Source organism: Agelaius tricolor, unplaced genomic scaffold (assembly GCF_023055355.1).
Source record: "Agelaius tricolor isolate 1412-34295 unplaced genomic scaffold, bAgeTri1.0.p SCAF_59, whole genome shotgun sequence".
NCBI classification, from domain to species: Eukaryota; Metazoa; Chordata; class Aves; order Passeriformes; family Icteridae; genus Agelaius; species Agelaius tricolor.
This window is the reverse complement of record NW_027269319.1, coordinates 876,100-890,768: the sequence shown is the minus strand read 5'-3', so window position 1 is coordinate 890,768 and position 14,669 is coordinate 876,100. Positions and strand designations below refer to the sequence as shown.

At 48.6% G+C, this 14,669-nt stretch overlaps 1 protein-coding gene across 1 annotated transcript; it reads left to right on the top strand.

Annotated features, from left to right (window-relative positions):
- Positions 1 to 753: 753 nt before the first annotated feature.
- LOC139605083 (serine/threonine-protein kinase PAK 3-like) lies at positions 754 to 14,221 on the top strand. The gene is made up of 14 exons (XM_071456465.1): positions 754 to 791; positions 2,135 to 2,260; positions 4,649 to 4,783; positions 5,061 to 5,390; positions 5,728 to 5,817; positions 6,216 to 6,390; positions 6,697 to 6,763; positions 7,453 to 7,501; positions 8,221 to 8,333; positions 8,958 to 9,075; positions 9,926 to 10,025; positions 10,471 to 10,667; positions 12,489 to 12,626; positions 13,994 to 14,221. The coding sequence occupies exons 2-14, from the start codon at positions 2,135 to 2,137 to the stop codon at positions 14,084 to 14,086; spliced, it is 1,731 nt and encodes a 576-aa protein (XP_071312566.1). The 5' UTR covers positions 754 to 791; the 3' UTR covers positions 14,087 to 14,221.
- The last annotated feature ends 448 nt before the right edge of the window (positions 14,222 to 14,669 follow it).

The window sequence follows — 14,669 nt, the reverse complement described above, 5'->3', positions numbered from 1 at the left end:
GGTGTCTGTAGCCACAGGGGCAGCATTTGCAAGGCAATCTGCAGGGCTTCTGTTCCCTCCATGGGAGAGTCTGTGGCAGCAGAGTCTGTCATTTCCTCAGTTTGCTGGGACAAGCAAGATACCTTTGAAAATGTAGCCTGGCAGACCTTCAGGGAATGCCTTCTAAAAACTCTGCAGTTGTTCCCAGAATTCAGAGAAAGCTTATTTCTTTCTAAGTTTTCTCATGAAAGGATTTGACTGTCTAACTTGACCTTTTACTGAGTGCTAAAACAGTGATCTTCCCTTTGCAATGAAATGCAAACTCCAAAGCAGTGAGTGTCTGCTCCTGAACCCCGGAGCTGCTGTTGTGCTGTTTTACAAAGAACTGCCACAGCTCAGGGGATTTTGGGAAGCTTTTCTGGACAACTGTTTCCAGCAAATTAATGAGAATTGGTGCATGCAACTGATTTAAAAAAAAAAAAAGTACTTGAAGGAGAGCATTGCAGAAACTCTTTTATGTGTTTGGAAGAACAGGAGCATAGAGAGTTACAGAACAATTTGCATTTTCTTGATCATGTTTGTATTCATTTACTGGCTAAACAGGCCAAAGTGTAGGCACAAGCAAGAATATTGTCCTGATCCCTTGCTGGCTGTGTGAATGAAATGTGTTGTGAAAGGGGAAATCATCTCTGTTTGGGTTGACTTGTTCTGTGGGATTCAGCAGCCCAGGCAGTTTTCTCACAGCATCTGGTTCATTTTCTCTTCCCTCTACAGGCCACCTGAAGCATGTCTTCAGCAGTGCTGATCCTGAGGTGAGTGAGAAACATTTCATGTTCCTGGTGTTTAAGGATTGTAGAGGAAGATGTGAGCTTGGCCAGTAGCAGTAGACTGTAGAGGGCCAGTTAGGAAGGCTGAAAGAAAATTCATTTTCATGCCTGCAAAAAAAATACCAAAGACAAAAGTAGATATTTTGAAAATTCCATCTAAGAGCTTTGAAGAACTAAAACCCCAGTTTTGCAGAGAGAACGTAGCTTGGTGAGGGAAGATAGGGAAAATTTAACAAAGAGCAATTTCATTGAATTAGACCATGTTAATTTAAACAATGTGACATGGAATTCTATTCCCATCAAACATTATGATATCTAAATAGGACATGAGGTGTTAGACAAGGAAGGCCATCTTGCAATGGTGCCTGCTGTATCTGAAGTGAAATGGGCACCATAGGGGCGGGGGAGCTGCGTGGGCCAAAAGGAGCCAGAGGTGCTGGCGGCCTTGAGCCACTGAAGATGAGGCAGCGTGTGGCCATGTGGCCAAGAAGGCCCAGGGCATGGTGGCCTGTGTCAGCAGCAGTGGGGCAGCAGGAGCAGGGCAGTGAGCGTGGCCCTGTGCTGGGCAGCGCTGGGGCCACAGCTGCAGTGCTGGGTGCACTTGTGGGCCCCTGGGCAGCAGAAAGTCCTTGAGGGGCTGCAGCGTGTGCACAGAAGGACTGGGGAGCTGGGCAACGGGGTGCAGAACAAGGCCAGTGAGGAGGTGCTGAAGGAGCTTTAGCCTGGACAATGGGAGGCTCTTGAGGGACCTTCAGGCAGACTTCCATCAATCCCTGCATGACAGTGCTCAGCACAAGGGCTGTTTCTCCACCAAACATCCCCTCACTGCATCCAAGAACTTTACGCACTGCAGTGGGTGACACTTGCATCTTGTGGTTTGTTGGCTCCTTGATTTGCTAGCACGAGAAGGCCTGTTCATTCTCCTGTCTTTCCAGCAAGCAAAGATGCTTCTGCACAATGTTTCCTGCCCTTCTCCTGCCCTGGATGGGATTGTGATCCAGTTTGAGTTTTCCACGTCTGCAGCAGCAGTAGCAAAGGCGTTGCTGTCGCTTTCCACGTTTTCCATTTCAGTGCTTTCAAGCTCTAAAGCTCCGTTTTCCGAGACAACCTTGCGTGCTGATAGCAGCCAGGGAGGAAAATCAACTTGATATCCATCTAGAGTGGTGTTGAATTGTCCCATGTTAATTTGGTGGCTGTGATTTAGAATGCCTGGGTCGCTATCAAATATTATGATTTGTCCTTAGAAAATGTGGTGGGTAGATCTGAAAAGAAATGAGGTTCTGCATCATAGGTACCAGCCTGTCCCTCATGCTCCTCTCTTGCCACAGATGACAGAAGCAAGACCTGTCTCTCCCCTGGCTCCCAATGCTCCTGGAGAAGAAGCCAAAGAGGAGCAAACTGAGGGTCATGAGCACCAGCCTCCATCAGTGGTGACACTGGAAAACTCAGATCTTGTAAGTGCCAGTTGTGTGCAGTGCTGTCTTTAGTGCAAGGCAGAGCTGCAAGGTTTGGAGCAGCCAGCACTTTGCTGTTGCTGGCTGAGGATGCTGGGTGCTGGAGTCCTGCCAGGAGCTGGGGATTTCCTGTAGGCAGCAACCACAGAACTTGGCCTTTGAGCCGTCATGTTGAGGCAGCAAAGGGCTGGTGCCTGTGGGAGAGTATCTGGCCGCTTGGCTCAGGGAAGCTCTATCTCTTGGCTTCTGCAGTGCTATGTGTTTCTTTTCCCTTTTTGGAAAGGTGTGTTTGGCTTGTGAAAGCAGTCTGCACTTTCCTTGCATAGTTCTTCACTGTGACAGTGTCTTTTGGGCCAGCTGTCTTTTGGCTCTTGATAAGCTACAAGGGGAGGATTGTGTGGTCCATGCAGCTGTGGGGGGCCATTCTTGTCCCGCGTGGCCAAAGAAACAAAGCATGGAGTTGCAAAGCCTTCTTGTGAGGCCAAAAGCAGAAGCGGCCAGTTTCTGTTGGAAACTGTTTTTTGGTGTAGTCTGCAGCTTTGGCAAGTTCCTTGGAGCCTGGAGTGGGAGGGAAGCTGCAAGTCCTTGACCGCTGTCTTCTGTTGCTCAGAACAGGAAGGCCATCTTGCAATGGTGCCTGCTGTATCTGAAGTGAAATGGGCACCATAGGGGCGGGGGAGCTGCGTGGGCCAAAAGGAGCCAGAGGTGCTGGCGGCCTTGAGCCACTGAAGATGAGGCAGCGTGTGGCCAGGTGGCCAAGAAGGCCCAGGGCATGGTGGCCTGTGTCAGCAGCAGTGGGGCAGCAGGAGCAGGGCAGTGAGCGTGGCCCTGTGCTGGGCAGCGCTGGGGCCACAGCTGCAGTGCTGGGTGCACTTGTGGGCCCCTGGGCAGCAGAAAGTCCTTGAGGGGCTGCAGCGCGTGCACAGAAGGACTGAGGAGCTGGGCATCCCCTCACTGCATCCAAGAACTTTACGCACTGCAGTGTGTGACACTTGCATCTTGTGGTTTATTGGTTTTCTGTGAGGAGTATATCTGATGATTTTCTCTTGTTTCAGTAATTCAGGTTGCTATTCCTCTGTCTTTCCTGTCCTTTTCCAGGTCTTGGAGAAATTGTGCTATATATCTATTTTGTAAAATTGCAATTCTGGAAGATGCAGGTTTTTTTGCCTGGGAACACATCGGTTGGGGCAGGGTCGTTGTTACAGGAGGAATTCTTCTGGTTTCAGCCCAGCCAGTAGGGCCTTGATTTAGCCTTCACATTAACATTGCCCTGGCCTTCTTGTAATCCCGTGAATCAGGGTGTGTCGTGTGTGGGCATTGAGCAGGAAATCAATGCCCTTGCATTCCAGCTGGTCCTCTGAGATCAGACAGGCTTATAATGGCTGGGCTGCATTTCTGATTCCTGCCACTTTAGCACCATCAGTGTGGTCTAGTCCAAGAAAAGAAGTTGCTCGATCACAGATGCACAAAGAGGGCAGTTCCCAGTGCAGTGCTTTGGATCTGATCACTTTCCATAAGGACCTACACACTCCAGATTCCCCAAGAGTGTGGTTTATTGAAGCAACAGGAGATCACGTTCAGGATCGCTCATGATCGGGGCACTGGCTACTGAGTGTTGATGTATGTAGCAACAGAAAGCAACAGTAGAGATTGTAGAGAGTGAGATGCATCTGTCTGTCTATCTATCTATCTATCTATCTATCTATCTATGCTATGTAAAATTTACATATTGAATCTTCCTGGCTCTAGTCCAAAGCAGTTGGAGAAGCAAAATTCCACATGCTAAAGCATCACGTTCAGGAGAGGACTAGAGAACACATTTCATTGACTGATTCTGAGCACAGAGAGATGTTTCCCCTCCAGATATGGTGGTTTTTTCCCCTCAGAGCTGTTTGCCTCCTCCAGTCTCTTCTTCTCTAAAGCCCCTAGTTAAATCTTTTAATTTTCTGCCTGTCCTTGAGAGGTGGAAGAATTACAGGTTTTAGGGGGTGAAGAGAACTCCAGAAGTGTCTCTCACAAGGAGTGAGCTCACCCAGGAAGCCACCTGCAGAGCTAGGATGGAGCTGTGGGACAGGGCAGGGTGTCAGTCACTACTGAAAGACAAACAGGACATGGCAGAAGCAGAGGGAGGCCCTCAGCAGACCCCTGAGAAATGCCACACCTTCCCAACCTCAGCTGCCTGAGAGGCTGTTGGAGCTTCAGTCCCAGATGGACCCTGATTGTAGGGCCAGGGTCACTTTGAAATCTGTGCCTCCCCTTGAACAGAGAATGACCCAAGAGAGCAGCAGCACAGTGCTTTTGGAACTTGTGAGCCCAGCAGTCTTTGAGTCTTGGCCCACAAAGGTCGCGTGGGAAATTGAAACCCATCTTCTCTTGCTTTCTCTGCAGGTGCTTCTAGAGAAAGAGCAGGAGCAGACTGCCTTATCTGAGATGCCATGGCAGACTCAGGGAGAGCTGTTCCCAGCCCGAGAGCAGGAAGTGCAGCTGAGACAGCAGGTGGAAGAGCCACAGGAGAATGGCCAGGTAAGCCTGACTGGCCAGGGGACAGAGGGAAGGGCAGGAAGAGGGGCATAAAGCAGAGCTCTTGGGACTGAGGAGGCCAGGAGTCCCACAGGCACTGGAAGGACAGAGCTTTGGAATCTGCAGAGATCAGCACTGGGACAGGAGGTTTGCAATGGAAGCAGATGTGGGGAGGGAAGCAGAAAGAAGGGGCTGAATAAATGTGATTTTGAGGCTAAAAGAGGAAAAAGCTGAGCTTGATGGCAGCTCCCAGTCACTTGCTCTGCATTTGTGTATACAGAACATCAAGGCAGAGCCACAAGCAGAGCTGCCCGAAGCTCAGAGTGCCATCATGGCAGTGAAGAGCAGGAACAAGGAAGACATGAGAATTCAAGAGGAGAATCTCCATCAGCAGAGGGGCAATCAACAAAAGCAGGTGAGTGAAAGAGTGGCAGCCACTCCACTCTTGAAACATCCTCTCACTTGTTTTTTAGAGAACATGAAGGAACAGCTGAACGCAGAGCTTCAGATAGCTCACGCTAGGATCAAGGCATGGGAGAAGAAGCTTGAGGAAGAAATGAAAATTATCAGAGAGAAAGCTAATCGCCTCCCTCAGGCTCTAGAAAAGCAAGTGAGTGAAAGAGGGATGCAGTCACTGCAGCCAGCAAACTGGTGGTTTCTGCCCCCCTTGCCTTTCCACTGCAGAGCAGCAGGGAGTGGGGCCATGCCTCTGAGTGCCATCCTGCTGTGGTCTGTATCACAGCTGCTCTGATGGACACTTCCTGGGCTGCTGAATAGCCTTGTTTCTTGAGGTGTTTTACAGGGGATTATGGTGACCTAGATGGGGGATTGAACCAAGCTGCCTGTATCCCCTGTCAATCTGTTCTTTGCCTTTCCTCACAGTCAATGACTCCTGGCTGACAGGGACAAGCTGTAGTGTCTGACTGCTTTGTTCTGTTTGATTTGAGGTGCAAGTGTTGACATCTTACCGGGCAGTCTGCGAAGACTTCCAGCGAATTTCTGGCAATGAAGAGCCCCAAGTTAGGAGTGAGGCACAGGTACCATCCCCACCAGAAGTGCTACAGGTTGAGTATGACCTTAAGATGGTGCAGGAGAAAGGACAGTGGGAGGAGGCAGAACACTTGAACAAGGAGCTGCAAGGGTGTCTGCAGCCCTTGAAGGGGAAAAAGAATCCTTGAGAGGAGGTGGAATGGTCATTGTGGCAGTCATCCTTTGGAAAATCCATGAAAATGGAACATGAATCTGGCCACAAACTCAAGTAAAACTTGCCTTTGGTTTTGACCCATCCAGTTTGAGAAGTGGACATCAGAAAAAAAACATTGAAGAGCCCTGCATGTGGCTGACAGCACCTTCCTAAGGGCTTGCATTTCAATAGGGGATCTCAGGGTCATCTATGCCAGCCACCTTTCTGACATCAACTCATTTCTTCTCTCAGATCTACACAGGCTCTGTCACCAAACCTGCTGCAGCAGCAGCAGCAGCAGCATTGTCTAAAGGAGCCTTAGCTCCCCAACCTGAGAAGTGGAGCCGGGGAAGTTTGTTCACCTCCCGCACTGACCCAGCTGCTGCTCAGCAACAGGAGATCGAGGGTGACTCCCTGGAGCTGCTGAGTACGTCTGCTGTATTTCTTGTCTGAGGGACAGTGCATTGTGTGCAGGTGTCAGCATAGCTGTACCAAATGTTTCTCCTGAGTTTGGTATCATGGGGACATTTAAGGATGTTTCTCCACAGGAACTGCTGTAGAAAATCAGTCTCTGTGCTGGCCACCTGTGCTGCAGAGCTGTCTGCCTGGTTGTTGTTGTTACCCAACCAATCACAATGGGCTCAGAGCTCCAGGCACTGGGGCTGCCTTTTGTATCTCCTGGAAGCTGGGATCTCTGCTTTAAAGTCAGCATCTTGCATTTTGTTTCCCTCAGGGAAATTGGTGAACCCCACTGAAAATCCCCTGATGAAATACACTGAGCTGGAACATATTGGCAGCGGGTGAGTCCAACCACAGTTACTTCAACATAACCACAGGCCAGGTGTTTTTCTGGTGGAATGTCTATCCAGCGTAAAGTCAGGCAAGCTGCAAAGATGTTCACACTGGGGATAGATTGTCCCATCTCTCAGTGCTGCTCAGAATTTGTGAGTGGGCTCAGAAGGCATTGTCAGATACACCTCCGTGCTGCCGAGGTCTTGCCTGCATCAAGGAACAGGAACTGGAAGGTCTCCTTGTCTCTCAAGTGTGGAACAGTTCTGTGTTAATTTCTTTAGCATTTTTGAATATCTCTAATTCATACAGCCACACTAATAAAAGGGTAAGAATCTTGCTTGCCTGAATGAGCAACCTGCTCCATGATAGCTGTGAGGAACAGTTCTCAGGAACATTTCTTTCCAAGAGTTTGCTGAAGGAAATACTCTGTGGTCAGAATAGAAACTGCACAGTTTAGAAAGTGAAGCCCGTGATGAAAGAAGAAGCTGTCTTTAGGAGCTGAGGCAGTAAACCCCAACACTTCAGGAACAGGCCCAGCGTCCATGCACTTGAGAGGAAAATGCATCATCTGCCTTCTGGCAGAACCAGATGCATCCTGCAGGTTTTAGGCATTTACAGCACAGATCTCCTGTGTGGGCTGGCTCTCACTGCAAGATCTAAATGGCTTCTCCTTTCTCTGCTTCTGGTTTGTTTCTAGGACTTTTGGAGATGTTTGCAGAGCACTTATCAATGCCACAGGAAGAGAGGTAAATGTCAACAGGCCCTGCAAACTCTGCTGCTCTTGAGGGGCTTTCCCCTCTGGTGTGAGCTGTGGCTGGACCTTTGGGCAGAGTTATGCTGAAAAGGCACAAGAAGCACAGACTGGTGCCAGCCTGCAAAATACATTTGGGACTTTGTCCTCCTCAGCCTTCCTCGGAAGGAAGGCACGGAGGGCAGCGGTTCCTTTCAGAGAAGGACGCACTCGCTCGCTCTCCATTGCTAAAACAAAGGCGGTGCCTTCAAGCACCTCACTGCTCTTTGGGGCTGCAGCTTCAGAGACTTGGATCCTCATTTCTGGCTGCCAGCAAATACATCTGAAAGTTACTGGTAGTTCCTTAGCCACCTGCAGTGCTGTACTTGGGAACTGCACGTAGGGAGAGATCTGTAAGGTGCCCTAAAAGCCCTAAGCCCTGCCCATAGCCCAAGATGTATCCACAGAGTATTAAGGCATGGATTACTTCTTCTGAATCCTAGAAAGAGCAGCAGAAACCTGGTCAGAGGTTTGTGGGTGATAGCTGAGACACCACTGTTACCAAGTGGTGTCCACTTGAGAAATGGGCTGTTGGAATTGCACTGTTACTGCAGTGCCTCATCACAAGGCAGTTTGGCACAGCTCAGCTGTGTCATTGCAAAATCACTCGCTCCATGTGCATTGTGGTCTCATGCCACCAACTTCTCAACTTACTGATTTTTGATGTCATTTTAGCTGGCCATAAAGAAAATACATCTTCAAGGACTGAGGAAGAAGGAACTAAAAGTCAATGAACTCATGGTCATGAAAATGAGTAGGAATCTCAACCTGGTCAACTATTTAGACAGGTGAGTTGTTGTGAATGTTTGTTTACATATGGCAAACGTGCAAGGTAAAATCCCACTTTGGTCACTGGCAGAAAATAGAACTATAATTATAGGTTAATTATTATTGCTCTTTTCATCTCCAATGGATGGGAAGAGAGTGCATCTTGTCTGCATGAGTCTTCTCTGACACACATAGTTTGAAAATTATTCAGAAACCTACATCAGTCATATCTTACTAAATCAATAGCCTGTAAGTTCACAGCCACCACTTTGTTTTGGGGCGGGATTTTATTCAAGTGTCTTTTTATGTCCGGGTAAACTAACATGGATTTTCCTTGGATTGTTTCCCCTCTTTTCCATTGCTTTGCATGCCAGGAAGACTAGGTGCTTTTTCCCAGAAACACAGGGTGACAGGTTTTTTATCTCTTACTAAACTGGGACTTGCTGCCCATCTAAGATATCTCTTTTTTCACAGCTATGCCTTTCTTCTTGAGACTGTGCAGATTGCAAACAACGCACAGCTGAAAGGGAATGTCTATTCCTTTGATTCTGTCCTTGTCACAAAGGGACCTGGAAACAGGAATCAGTCAAGAAAACAACCTAGCCATGCATGTTCATCTCCACACCCTTGTTTCCTTCTTTCAGCTACCTTGTGGGTGAGGAGCTCTGGCTGGTTATGGAGTACATGGATGGAGGCACTCTGAGTGATGTCATCAGCAAGACCTACCTGTCTGAAGATGAGACAGCAGCCATCAGTCGGGAGGTCAGCAATCCCATCTGTGTTTCCAAGGGCTTGGGCGGGATTGTCTGGGGAACAGGGTCTCAGAGCTGGAGTGATTTCCTGTGCCAAGCTTTGTTTCTGTGTGGCTGCTATGCTATGGGCAAGTAAAAGCATCTCAAGTGAAAGGCCTGCCCGTGCCCCTGCACTCCCTGTACTCAGTGCCAGTACTCTTATCTCCTGCTGTTGAATTCTCACTCTGTCTCTTGTATTTATATTTGCTGCTCTCCACCTTGCCTCTCTAAATGTTTGCATGGAGTCTGTCTTCACTGCATTCCTTGCCTGTGAAAGCAAAGGTGCTGGTGGCAGGATTTGAAACAAGCAGCAAAGAAAAAAGAGAGACTCATTTCTCACAGTCCTCAGTTAAAAAGGATAGGAGTGCAGCCAAAATGCTCTTTCCTTCTGGAAGGTGACTGATGTGATACTTCCAAGCCCGTGCTGAGGCCAGCAAGAAAATCTTTGTCATGCAGCCTCCCACCCAAAAGTGATCCACTTCACACCAAAGGGATGGACTTTTCCTTTCTTGACAAAACCCCTTCTTTGTCCTCTGCATGGAAAAAGCACGTCCACTGCAGCAGGAGTCATCCTGGCTGGTTTGCAGGGGACAGCCTACAACAGCAGGTGTTGTTGCTCTTTCAAAAGCTGACGTGCCTTTCCTCAGAAAGGACCTGCTCTGCAAGTGTTGGAGCAGCAAGCTCTTCCTCTCAGTGGCCATTACTGTTCTGCCATTACTCCCCATTCCCCTGGAGAGGAAATCTTTTGGAGCTGTTTCCTTTCTTGTATGATGAAATCACATCACTCATTTTTGTCCTCCTGTTCCTGTTTTCTTTCTCAGTGCCTGCAAGGACTGGATTTTCTTCATTCAAACAATGTGATCCACCAAGATGTGAAGAGCAGCAATATCCTTCTCAAAACCGACGGCTCTGTCAAGCTGGGTCAGTATATTCTTGGTCAGGTGCAGCGTTCCAGGGATGTGGCTGTGGGGCTGCTTGGAGTGACAGCCAGCTCCCCAAAAATGGTGCTGGTGGCAGTGCAGGGACACCTGCTGCGAGCTGAAGGCACAGTTGCAACATGCACAGAGGTATAAGGAACCACAAGCAGTCAAGAGAGGCCTTGCTCTGTGTGTGTCCCTTCCAGACAGAGGGAGCTACAATCTAAAGCTTCAGGGGAATAAAGTCCACTGCTGTGAGCAGCGTTAAAAAACCTGGGGTTTTTTGGAAGTGGCCAATTCTATACTCCCTTGGCTAAAGCCCTGAGGAAATCAAGCATGGACAGTTCTCCAAGAGATTCAACAGCACATTCTTAGCCTGAGAGTGGGGAATTCTTTTGCTTGGTTTCCTAATTGGAGCTGACTTGCATGGTTTGTGGTTTTCTCCACAGCTGATTTTGGCCTCTTTGCTCAGCTCACCCCTGAGCAGGGCAGACGGAGCTCCGTGGCCCGCACTTCTGGGTGGCTGGTGCCTGAAGTGGTGACAGGTCAACCATATGGCCCCAAAGTGGACATATGGTCTTTGGGAATCGTGGGCATCGAAATGGTGGAACGAGAAGTTCCTTACTGGAATGCAACTCCTGTCTTGGTAAGGTGCAAATACTCACTGATCCCACTGTCTTTCTCACCTGTCCCATGTTCTGTGTCCCACTGGACAAAATCCCATTGCCATCAGCTGGCACCACTTCCACCAAGGTCCCCTTCTAAAAATGTCCCTGCAACACATCAGCACCTGCTGTAGCTTTGGTTGCATCAGAAAGGGAAGTGGCAGTTCAGAAACCTAACCAGTTCAGAAACCTAACCAGTTTAGAAACCTGCCATTTTGGCCTGCAGCCATGCCTGACATTTCTCGTTTGCTTTTTGAACCCTGATGGAGCTCTGTCTCTGAAGGACAGGAAGTTTTCAGTGGAACGGTTGGATGTGTGATAAATATCCTTTGAAATGGACATTGAGTCTTCCCAGCTTGAGTTTTATAGAAAAAGAAAAAGCAAAAAAGAAACAACCAGCAAAGCAATGCCCAAGTAGTTCTGCTCTCTTTTTTCCTTTTTGAACCACAGCACATCAATTTTCCTCTATACTGTAGCATCTTTTCCAAATCCTGTGGGTCTTATAAACTTATCATGTGTGTGGGTGGCCTGGATAAGTTTTGGATGCATTTTTCTCCGACTGCAGTTAGAATTGTATGCCAAACTCTTGGTTGTTCCTTGGTACTTTAACAAGTTGATGAGCTTGCAGGCAGGTGCCTGGGCTGGGATCCAACGTGGGCAGTTGACACCGGTGCTGTGTTTCTTTACTACAGGAGCAGGGCTGTCCCTGGCCTGCACAGTTCTAATGATAGTGAGGACTCCAGCTCCCCACCACGGCCAGTGGCTAAGCATAGCTGCAGAGGGACAGGATAAAACCCCCTTTGTGACCTCTGGTGGTGTGGGAAAAGGAAAGAAAGCTGCCATAATTATTCATACTCAAGGGGAGTGTGTTTGTTGTTTTAGGCTTGGAAATTTTCCTCTGGGTTGAAGAGGATAATAATAAAGCCTCTTTGGTCACCATCTATTTCAGTGCCACCAGCACAGAGCTGTTAGTATTGTGATGGGCACTATTATGGAGACCAGGCCTCAGCCTGGAGTCATGGAGATCCTGCCAAACCTCCCATCTCTTACCCAACACTTTCTGCGATGGGCACACCTTTAATGCATTGACTTGAGTATCCAAATGAGCAGAGGGTGACCATAGGCACGGCAGTTCTTCTGATTTGACCCTGAAAAGGTTTCCTTTTGTCACATAAAGAAGCTGAAACTTGCAGCTGAGAGACAGAGCTGCAGGTGGCACCTGTGCACCCAAGCAGGCATTTTCACCTCAATATATTTGTGCATGCATCTTAATGTGTCTGTGTTGAATATGAGATTGCAAAAATGTTTGTTTCCTTACCTGAGGAATAGCTGGTGGATTTCCTTTCTTTCCTTCCAATTCCCACTGTTTTCAAGAACAAAGCAAAAACATTGATTAGTTTTGTTTTATGGCAGCTGTGCTTAAGGGACCAACAAGCACTGAAGAGATATTTTTCACGTACTAATCCTTGGGAAACAGTAGAGTTAGTATAGCAAAGTCCCTCTTCCAAAAAGCCTCTCAAGTTGGTGTGAATCCTCAGGGAAGGAAATGTGCTTTTGCTGATATAGTTCCCACTGCCTAGGTCAGTCAATGAAATCAGCTGCCAAGGCCAGATCTGTGGGATGTTGGAAAAGCTGTGGCTGCATCGGAGTTTGGGGTTTTGGGTTGGTAAAGGAAAGTCATCTCTGGGTCTCTGCCAGGGCAGAAACTGCCACTGCAGAGTGGAGCTTAATCAATGGGATCTGGGAGAGCAGTTACAGATGGGAAAGAAGCAGGTGGAGCCTCGTGTCTCCTTTTTCCCCAGGTTAAACTCCTGATAGCCAGGGGAGAGAGACCACAGCTGCGGCAGCCCAACCGATTCTCGCCTTGCCTGCGTGACTTCCTGAGCTGCTGCCTGCAGACAGACGAGGAGCGGCGCTGGTCAGCCAAGGAGCTCCTGCAGGTAAAATGTGAAGGGGCTGCAGGTGAAACAGGCTCTGAGGGATGGGCTCCTCCTCCACTCAAGTCCAAGGCATCAGATGAGCCCCCTTCCTCCTCACCTCCACTCTTGCTGCTCTTCAAATGAAAATCGTGAGGAATCCCAGACTGGGCTGGGCTGGCAGGGCCCTGTAAAGGTCCTGTGGTGCAAGTGTCCTGCAATGAGCAGGGACATCTTTAAAGAGATGCAGGTTGCTCAGAGCCCTTTGCCACCGGAGCCGGAATGGTTGCAGGGATGGGGCAGCTACAAGCTCTTAGGGCAAGCTGTGCCAGGGTTGCACCATGCTCTGAGTAAGCAAGTTCTTCCTTAGGCCTACTCTGACTTGATCCCCATTTTGTTTAAAAATATTCACCCACATCCTATTGTAACTGGCCCTGTTAAAAAAGATGTCCCTCACTTTCTTCAGAGCCACTCTGAAGTCTTGGAAAGTGGCAATAAAGTCTCCCTGGGGCCTATTCTTCACAAAACTGAATACCTCCTCCTCTCTCCGCATTTCCAGAGAGGAGAGGTGCTCTGTCCTCTGACTGTTTCTGTCACCCTCTTTTGTAATTTGGTGGAGTGTTCAGTTTTATCTAATGGCAAAAGAATGGAAGTAGAGCAATGCAGGGTACAGAGACATGAAATGGTGGTGGAGGAACCCAAGGAAGCCAGTCCCAGCTGAGCAGTCAGAGATTTGGCTGTGGGCAGGAGGGGCTGTGGGGGGCTCACTGGGAGCCTCTGAGGGGCCCTGCTTTGTGCCCCCCAGCCCACCCTTAGAGGTTTCTGGCACCCAAACAGGGACAGCTGGGAGGGACTTGTCCCAGCCCCATCTGCTGCCTGGCATGCTCAAGCAGACGGGAACTGTGCCAGGGTTACTGCCAGGTTGTGTGGCAGAGGGGGAACTGCAGGGCCCAGTGCCACTGGGCTGGCCCTGCTGGGAAGGAAGGTGCCATCCAGCACACGAGGGGCAGGGCATGGAAAGGTAGATACTGCTTTCTGTCCCTGTAGGAATTAGCACTGTCTTTCAAAGGCAGGGAACTATGTGAGTCATTGGAGTTTCTGAAAGGAAGAAACCCCAGGGACAGAAAGCACTATTTCTAGAGCACTGGCAGGAGAAAGATCCCAACAAGATGAAGAAACCAGGAAAAACAGATGAATGGCATTCTGGGCCAGGTTTGTCTAGGATGGCAAGGTCCTGCACATGACTGTTGGGTAGCAGATGATCCCATCGCTCCTCTTTCTGTGTCTTTCTAGGAACTAGAGGAATTCTGATTGAGTCTGTAAAGCACTGAGCTTGGAAAGTCATGGTTCACTGTTCTTTGTGGTTTGTTTTTTTTTTTCCCTGTGTACAGCATCCATTTGTAACTTCAGCCAAGCCAGCGTCCACCCTGGTACCACTCATCAACTCAGTAATGAAGAAGAAGAAGAAGGAGACAAGAATGTAAAAATCAAGATGTTATCTTCCTAACTAACTTAGAGTAGGATTGTAGAGTAGGACTCTAGAGTAGGATTGTTGAGTAGTTTTGTAGTACAGGTTTATAGAGTAGTATTGTTATCAAATAAAGTTTCTGAAACAACAACTCATTTGGAAGATTCACCTCCTTCTGACCCCTTCAGAAAGTTCAGCATTTTCTTCTAAATTGCCAGTGGTTTTTTATTGGTGCTAAGACATGCTTATGGCTTCTTTGGTATGGTTTGCAAGTGGTGAAGGTTCTTCATTCATCCTCTCCAGACCACACTGCCTTTGAAATATGGCCCACTAGCCCATTTTGGCACATCTGTGACACTTCTAGATGAGGCAGAAAGAGCAATGGCATTTGAAGGCAAAACCAAAGGAAGAATGGGGCAGCCCAAACATCATCCTGTGCAGATGCAGGCGTTCAGCTGTGACTGGAGAGCATTGGGGCTCCTGCCACTTGGATTTGGATCCCTAAATGCAATCTCTTTGGCTGGAGGAGAGCCTTACTCAAGTGAGAAAGCAGAAAGATCAGAGAGGGTGCTCAGCAAGGTCTCCTGTGGTGCAGAGCT